The 9907-nt window shown below is 37.1% G+C and overlaps 1 protein-coding gene across 1 annotated transcript in view; it reads left to right on the top strand.

Moving 5' to 3' along the window:
• Positions 1–1810, top strand: part of LOC139753923 (glutamate receptor-like) — a 67487-nt gene extending 65677 nt beyond the window's left edge. The window contains exons 12-13 of the mRNA XM_071670881.1: positions 1045–1174; positions 1317–1810. Of these exons, the coding sequence (XP_071526982.1) occupies positions 1045–1174; positions 1317–1430 (244 nt within the window). The 3' untranslated portion in view covers positions 1431–1810. The remainder of the gene's footprint in view (positions 1–1044; positions 1175–1316) is intronic.
• The last annotated feature ends 8097 nt before the right edge of the window (positions 1811–9907 follow it).

Here is a 9907-nt window from a genome sequence, read left to right as displayed (position 1 = left end):
GTTACTTATCATTCATGTCGTTATTTGAAATAATATTCTATCATCAAACTTTTTTTAGTTGATGACATTTTTTGTAGGGAGATCCTGTACCAAATACCACAAAACTCTTGATTGTAATATGAAGGCAACAAAGACAAAAAATTCTCAGTAAATCATAAGCTTAAAAACATGACCATCCATAAAAAGGAAAGACTGATAAGGTTCAAACTATAAACAAGGGAATTTCAGGGCTTCATGGACTCACAATCTGACCCAGACTATACATAGAATAACAAAGCATAGTAATAACTTCAACCAAATAGACGACTTAATCTATTTAGATCAGAAAAGAGAAAATTGAGGTCTAATCTAACACAGGCATTCAAAACTATGAAGGACTTTGCTAATCTCATTATTAAGACTTACATATAGATTCGTTTGATTTCACTCGTAGTAATGGCAACAAATTCGTGGGCAAACATTTTACCTCAAATGAGGCGAAGTACATTTTCTGCAGCAAGGCTACTAACATATGGAATGATATGTTAATTAGAATGGTTGAAACAAGTGTCATAGATACTTTTAAGAATACACTTGATAGATATTTCTCTTCGAGTCTACGACTGACATTGCTTGCCTCCACATACTTGCATAGAAAGTATATGCTCTTCTATTTCAGCTATGTACGTTTTTCTACTCATTCTACATTGATGTATAAGTTTCATTTTTCTTCCACTATCATTAACAGCCTCGAAGGGACCCAGTGATCTGATGCTGTTTAAATTCCTTTGTGTTCCTTTGTATTTCATTGTTTACTGATTTATGAATCAAAAGAGAAATTAGTTTTCTTCCTCGAAGTTTAAAATGTTTTCTTTAATTTCAACAAATGCACATCACTTAGAAACCTTCTAACAATTGTTCTGAAGTAATCACCATGGATTAATCTTGGTCTGATTTTGTGTTTTATGCCTTAACCTGTTTATTCACACACAGATATTCTAATTGATGTCTTGATAATGTTTATGACTTGCTAAACTAATACAAGATTGCATTGGTTCTGCACAGAATCAAGTGGGTAACACAGACAGGTCTCTACTACCAGTGGATGGAGGCCGTCATGCCAAACGTTTCTTACTGTAAAACCGCACCATCTAAGATTGCAGTCAGCACCTCTCTCGCCCTCAGTAATGTCTGGGTAAAGTGATTTTGGCTTTGTATTTGATAAAGAGAATACATAATGTAACATGAGTATCTGTAACGTTAAGTATCTTACTGACTATTGTATATGACATATACAGTTCTCAGGTCACTTACAAAGCATTATTCGTGCACTACAGGGCATGTTCGCCGTGCTACTTGGCGGACACACTGTCAGTCTGCTCGTGCTGGGCCTCGAGCTCCTGAGTGTTGCACTGCGTCAGGTAGAGAACGTCTCGATCCTCACATCATAATGACCATCTGTACCTGAGACCTTCACCTCTACTTGACCATCTGTACCTGGGACCCTCGCCTCATGATGACCAGAAGATCATGTAGTGACTGCATCAATTTGCTATTTTCATGAAAGAAAAAAATATCTCTGATGTTGGAATTTCTTGGTGCAGTAAGACACTCAGACATAAATCACTTCAAAAAACGAACGAGAGTTATCAAACCATCCATATCTTACAATCAGATTTGGAAAAGTATTGTCGTAACTAAACTAAAAGATGTAAAATCTCAGAGTTATGATCCACATCATCACTTGACACAAATATAAAGTATCTTTCTTTTCACATAAATCGTGATTTTTCCCCACAAATGCTGTAAGACTGACGCTATGAATCAGAAAGTGAGCTATAATCAAAATAAAACCCTTAATCTGATGAAAAACCTCGCTTCATTGTTCCAGTTCCTTAGAAAAGTGCAGAAGAAAATCTGTCATGAAAAGAATTTTTGAGAAAAGCGCAAGATTTTCCTTCGTCCGTCATTCCTTCTTGTTACAACCTATCTGACTTTATAACGTAGGTCTGCCAACGCCTGAGGAGTTATGAATGATTTGTTTATCCCTACAATTTGTCTTGAGTCTCATGAGGTTACCTCTCTGAGGAAGAAAGACTTACTCTAACGTAAGTAGCAGGTTTTGTTGTATTGTGCCACCCCACCGTAGAACGTGGGGCACGACTCCAAGAGTATGGGAGTGTTACGAGACTTTCACTTCTGTAGGGATGATGTTGATCGACCTGCCTCTGTTATAATTAAAAAGATTGTGATATTCTCTTATTTCTTGGAATCAGCTTTACCAACCTCGCTATAGTCAATTACTTTATCATTATCATTATTACTTGCGATATTATCATCGTTATTATTATTACACATATCATTATCATTATCATTATCAGTAATACTATTATTTTTATCAGTATTATCCTTACTGTTATTATCATCATCATTATTCTTACTATCATTATTATTATCATTATCATTATTATTATAATTATTATTACCATTATCATTATTATCATTAATAATATTATCTACTACTTTAAACTTGATCGCCATTTCCCTCGTCAGCGATGTACCGCTAAAAAAGAGACAAAGAAATGCCTAACATCTCATACATATATATATATATATATATATATATATATATATATATATATATATATATATATATATATATATATATATATATATATATATATATATATATATATGCAGGAGGGTGAAAGGAGGGCATGTATATATATAAATGTACATATATATATATATATATATATATATATATATATATATATATATATATATATATATATATATTTTTTTTTTTTTTTTTTGCTTTGTCGCTGTCTCCCGCGTTTGCGAAGTAGCGCAAGGAAACAGACGAAAGAAATGGCCCAACCCACCCCCATACACATGTATATACATACGTCCACACACGCAAATATACATACCTACACAGCTTTCCATGGTTTACCCCAGACGCTTCACATGCCTTGATTCAATCCACTGGCAGCATGTCAACCCCGGTATACCACATCGCTCCAATTCACTCTATTCCTTGCCCTCCTTTCACCCTCCTGCATGTTCAGGCCCCGATCACACAAAATCTTTTTCACTCCATCTTTCCACCTCCAATTTGGTCTCCCTCTTCTCCTCGTTCCCTCCACCTCCGACACATATATCCTCTTGGTCAATCTTTCCTCACTCATTCTCTCCATGTGCCCAAACCATTTCAAAACACCCTCTTCTGCTCTCTCAACCACGCTCTTTTTATTTCCACACATCTCTCTTACCCTTACGTTACTTACTCGATCAAACCACCTCACACCACACATTGTCCTCAAACATCTCATTTCCAGCACATCCATCCTCCTGCGCACAACTCTATCCATAGCCCACGCCTCGCAACCATACAACATTGTTGGGACAACTATTCCTACAAACATACCCATTTTTGCTTTCCGAGATAAAGTTCTCGACTTTCACTCATTCTTCAAGGCTCCCAGAATTTTCGCCCCCTCCCCCATCCTATGATCCACTTCCGCTTCCATGGTTCCATCCGCTGCCAGATCCACTCCCAGATATCTAAAACACTTTACTTCCTCCAGTTTTTCTCCATTCAAACTCACCTCCCAATATATATATATATATATATATATATATATATATATATATATATATATATATATATATATATATATATATATATATATATTTTATTATTATTACTATACTTTGTCGCTGTCTCCCGCGTTTGCGAGGTAGCGCAAGAAAACAGACGAAAGAAATGGCCCAACCCCCCCCCCCATACACATGTATATACATACGTCCACACACGCAAATATACATACCTACACAGCTTTCCATGGTTTACCCCAGACGCTTCACATGCCCTGATTCAATCTACTGACAGCACGTCAACCCCGGTATACCACATTGCTCCAATTCACTCTATTCCTTGCCCTCCTTTCACCCTCCTGCATGTTCAGGCCCCGATCACACAAAATCTTTTTCACTCCATTTTTCCACCTCCAATTTGGTCTCCCTCTTCTCCTCGTTCCCTCCACCTCCGACACATATATCCTCTTGGTCAATCTTTCCTCACTCATTCTCTCCATGTGCCCAAACCACTTCAAAACACCCTCTTCTGCTCTCTCAACCACGCTCTTTTTATTTCCACACATCTCTCTTACCCTTACGTTACTCACTCGATCAAACCACCTCACACCACACATTGTCCTCAAACATCTCATTTCCAGCACATCCATCCTCCTGCGCACAACTCTATCCATAGCCCACGCCTCGCAACCATACAACATTGTTGGAACCACTATTCCTTCAAACATACCCATTTTTGCTTTCCGAGATAATGTTCTCGACTTCCACACATTCTTCAAGGCCCCCAGAATTTTCGCCCCCTCCCCCACCCTATGATCCACTTCCGCTTCCATGTTTCCATCCGCTGCCAGATCCACTCCCAGATATCTAAAACACTTCACTTCCTCCAGTTTTTCTCCATTCAAACTCACCTCCCAATTGACTTGACCCTCAACCCTACTGTACCTAATAACCTTGCTCTTATTCACATTTACTCTTAACTTTCTTCTTCCACACACTTTACCAAACTCAGTCACCAGCTTCTGCAGTTTCTCACATGAATCAGCCACCAGCGCTGTATCGTCAGCGAACAACAACTGACTCACTTCCCAAGCTCTCTCATCCCCAACAGACTTCATACTTGCCCCTCTTTCCAAAACTCTTGCATTTACCTCCCTAACAACCACATCCATAAACAAATTAAACAACCATGGAGACATCACACACCCCTGCCGCAAACCTACATTCACTGAGAACCAATCACTTTCCTCTCTTCCTACACGTACACATGCCTTACATCCTCGATAAAAACTTTTCACTGCTTCTAACAACTTTCCTCCTACACCATATATTCTTTATACCTTCCACAGAGCATCTCTATCAACTCTATCATATGCCTTCTCCAGATCCATAAATGCTACATACAAATCCATTTACTTCTCTAAGTATTTCTCACATACATTCTTCAAAGCAAACACTTGATCCACACATCCTCTACCACTTCTGAAACCACACTGCTCTTCCCCAATCTGATGCTCTGTACATGCCTTCACCCTCTCAATCAATACCCTCCCATATAATTTACCAGGAATACTCAACAAACTTATACCTCTGTAATTTGAGCACTCACTCTTATCCCCTTTGCCTTTGTACAATGGCACTATGCACGCATTCCGCCAATCCTCAGGAACCTCACCATGAGTCATACATACATTAAATAACCTTACCAACCAGTCAACAATACATATATATATATATATATAGATGAAAGCCGGCAAGGCAGCAGGTTTGGATGGTATTGCAGTGGAATTTATTAAAAAAGGGGGTGACTGTATTATTGACTGGTTGGTAAGGTTATTTAATGTAAGTATGACTCATGGTGAGGTGCCTGAGGATTGACGGAATGCGTGCATAGTGCCATTGTACGAAGTCAAAGGGGATAAGAGTGAGTGCTCAAATTACAGAGGTATAAGTTTGTTGAGTATTCCTGGTAAATTGTATGGGAGGGTATTGATTGAGAGGGTGAAGGCATGTACAGAGCATCAGATTGGGGAAGAGCGGTGTGGTTTCAGAAGTGGTAGAGGATGTGTGGATCAGGTGTTTGCTTTGAAGAATGTATGTGAGAAATACTTAGAAAAACAAATGGATTTGCATGTAGCATTTATGGATCTGCAGAAGGCATATGATAGAGTTGATAGAGATGCTCTGTGGAAGGTATTAAGAATATATGGTGTGGGAGGCAAGTTGTTAGAAGCAGTGAAAAGTTTTTATCGAGGATGTATGGCATGTGTACGTGTAGGAAGAGAGGAAAGTGATTGGTTCTCAGTGAATGTAGGTTTGCGGCAGGGGTGTGTGATGTCTCCATGGTTGTTTAATTTGTTTATGGATAGGGTTGTTAGGGAGGTAAATGCAAGAGTTTTGGAAAGAGGGGCAAGTATGAAGTCTGTTGGGGATGAGAGAGCTTGGGAAGTGAGTCAGTTGTTGTTCGCTGATGATACAGCGCTGGTGGCTGATTCATGTGAGAAACTGCAGAAGCTGGTGACTGAGTTTGGTAAAGTGTGTGGAAGAAGAAAGTTAAGAGTAAATGTGAATAAGAGCAAGGTTATTAGGTACAGTAGGGTCGAGTGTCAAGTCAATTGGGAGGTGAGTTTGAATGGAGAAAAACTGGAGGAAGTGAAGTGTTTTAGATATCTGGGAGTGGATCTGTCAGCGGATGGAACCATGGAAGCGGAAGTGGATCATAGGGTGGGGGAGGGGGCGAAAATTCTGGGGGCCTTGAAGAATGTGTGGAAGTCGAGAACATTATCTCGGAAAGCAAAAATGGGTATGTTTGAAGGAATAGTGGTTCCAACAATGTTGTATGGTTGCGAGGCGTGGGCTATGGATAGAGTTGTGCGCAGGAGGATGGATGTGCTGGAAATGAGATGTTTGAGGACAATGTGTGGTGTGAGGTGGTTTGATCGAGTGAGTAACATATGAGTAAGAGAGATGCGTGGAAATAAAAAGAGCGTGGTTGAGAGAGCAGAAGAGGGTGTTTTGAAGTGGTTTGGGCACATGGAGAGAATGAGTGAGGAAAGATTGACCAAGAGGATATATGTGTCGGAGGTGGAGGGAACGAGGAGAAGAGGGAGACCAAATTGGAGGTGGAAAGATGGAGTGAAAAAGATTTTGTGTGATCGGGGCCTGAACATGCAGGAGGGTGAAAGGAGGGCAAAGAATAGAGTGAATTGGAGCGATGTGGTATACCGGGGTTGACGTGCTGTCAGTGAATTGAATCAAGGCATGTGAAGCGTCTGGGGTAAACCATGGAAAGCTGTGTAGGTATGTATATTTGCGTGTATGGACGTATGTATATACATGTGTATGGGGGGGGGGGGGTTGGGCCATTTCTTTCGTCTGTTTCGTTGCGCTACCTCGCAAACGCGGGAGACAGCGACAAAGTATAATAAAAAAAATAATATAATAATATATATATATGTATATCACTGGGGATAGGGGAGAAAGAATACTTCCCACGTATTCCCTGCGATTCGTAGAAGGCGACTAAAAGGGAAGGGAGCGGGAGACTGGAAATCCTCCCGTCTAGTTTTCTTTTGTTTTTTCAATTTTCCAAAAGAAGGAACAGAGAAGGGGGCCAGGTGAGGATATTCCCTCACAGGCCCAGGCCTCTGTTCTTAATGCTACCTCGCTAACGCGAAAAATGACGAATTTTGTGAAAAGAAAAAAAAAAAATATAATCATATATATATATATATATATATATATATATATATATATATATATATATATATATATATATATATATATATATATATATATATATATATATTTCTATGAGTCCACGGGGAAAATGAAACACATAAAGTTCCCAAGTGCACTTTCGTGTAATAATCACATCATCAGAGGAGGCACAACAGAGGAATTTAACAGTCAGTTGATATACATCGAAGAGACGATGCTAGGATATGTCATTGTCCAAGACATAAAACGAGCGTTCATAAACTTATAATTTTACAAATCTTATCAACAATAAAGTTATCTAATTTGTACAGACCATCACTACTATTATGATTATAATTCTTTGTGTATTTTAATAATAGAATATTTAATGATATTTCTCTTGGTAATAGAGTTAGAGTTAACAACTGAGATGGCGTTACTCCAGTCAATACAATGATCATAATTTTTAACATGATTAGACAAGGCATTTGATTCTTGTCCCGTTCTTATACTATATTTATGGTGCTTATGTTTAACAGAAAGATCCTTACCAGTCTGACCCACATAAGATTTATCACAGTCTCCACAAGGAACTTTATAGATGTAACCAAGAGAATTTTCTGGTGAATTCCTTATTAAGATATTCTTTATAGTATTATTGTTGCTAAAGGCAACATTTACATTAAAGGATTTAAGCAACATGGGAAGCAAAGTGAAATTATTATTAAAAGGGAGAACTAAAAGATTCTTGGTGTCAATGGGAAGTTTGGGCTCAACTCTATAAAATGATTTCCTTGCTAACGTAAGGGATTTATCAATGAAAGATCTAGGGTACTTTAACTTAAATCCAATAGAATATATCTTCTCAAACTCATCATCAATAAACTCACGACTGCAAATACGTAATGCCCTTAGGAACATAGATTGAAATGATGATAATTTAACTCCATCATGTTGAGGTGAGTAATAATGGATATATGAGCATACATTGGTGGGTTTTCTGTATATGCTAAACTTAAACTTGTTTCCTTGTCTATGGATCATGCAATCTAAAACTGGTAACATACCATTATTTTCATTTTCTACAGTAAATTTCATGGAAGGTACTAAATTGTTAAGTAAGGAGAGAAATATATGTAAATTTTCATTTGTTGGCCTAACAAAAAGAACATCATCGACATACCTGAACCAAATCGTATTAGAAGGTAAGATATCCTTTAGTAATTTTGTTTCAAAAAATTCCATATAAAGATTACTTAGTACAGGTGAAAGAGGGTTACCCTTTGCCATACCAAATTTTTGAGCATAATAATCTCCATTAAATTGAAATACACAGTCTTTTATACACAATTTTATCAGTTCTGTGAAATTAGACTTTGAAACAGGTAATTGAATATCATCCAAGACATCAAATAAATATTCTAAAAGGTCATCAACTGGAACTTTAGTGAAAAGTGAGGAAACATCAAAGCTAACTAGTTTGAAATCAAAATTAATATGATGTTGTTTAGCTTGTTGACTAAATCTACATTGTTCATGATATTAGAATTTGATACCTTACCTACTAGAGGGCTTAATAAGGAAACTAACCATTTTGATAATTAATATGTGATGAGCCTACTGAGCTCACTATAGGTCTTGCTGGAAAATTTTGTTTATGTGTTTTGATAAGTCCATACATATATGGCAATGAAGGGGACAGAGATGACAAATTTTTGGTAAGAGAAATGTTACCTTTCAACAACAACTTCATTTCCTTATTGAGGTGAGAGTTAACTGTTTCTAAGGGATTTTTACTAAGTTTAGAATATGTTGGGTTATCATTTAGAAGATCATTCATTTTAGATAAATAGTTACTTTTGTCTAAAATCACAACAGTGTTAGCCTTATCTGCTTTAGTAATATGTATATCCTTATCTTTTTTTAAGGTGTTAACAGCTCTTATGAATCTTTTAGGGGAATTAGCTTCCACTGGTTTTGACAAAGTGGCATACACTAAACCCTTGCAAATATCAATATCATCATTACTTAGATTACTGTATTTTTCAAAATTACAAAAAGACTTTGTGACATCAACACAGCTGGCTTCTCTGTTAGAGCATACAAAACTTAAACCATAGCCTAATCATCAAAATGGTTAGTTTCCTTATTAAGCCCTTTAGTGGGTAAGGTATCAAATTCTAATATCATGAACAATATAGATTTAGTCAACAAGCTAAACAACATCAATATCAATTTTGATTTCAAACTAGTTAGCTTTGATGTTTCCTCACTTTTCACTAAAGTTCCAGTTGATGACCTTTTAGAATATTTATTTGATGTCTTGGATGATATTCAGTCACTTGTTTCAAAGTCTAATTTCACTGAACTAATAAAATTGTGTATAAAAGACTGTGTATTTCAATTTAATTGAGATTATCATGCTCAAGAGTTTGGTATGGCAATGGGTAACCCTCTTTCACCTGTACTAAGTAATCTTTATTTGGAATTTTTTGAAACAAAATTACTAAAGGATATCTTACCTTCTAATGCAGTTTGGATTAGGTATGTAGATGATGTTCTTTGTGTTTGGCCAACAAATGAAAATTTACAAATATTTCTCCCCTTACTTAACAATTTAGTACCTTCC

Source organism: Panulirus ornatus, chromosome 16 (assembly GCF_036320965.1).
Source record: "Panulirus ornatus isolate Po-2019 chromosome 16, ASM3632096v1, whole genome shotgun sequence".
Classification (NCBI taxonomy): Eukaryota; Metazoa; Arthropoda; class Malacostraca; order Decapoda; family Palinuridae; genus Panulirus; species Panulirus ornatus.
Note: the sequence above shows the minus strand (reverse complement) of the source record. Positions and strands in the feature narration are given on the sequence as shown.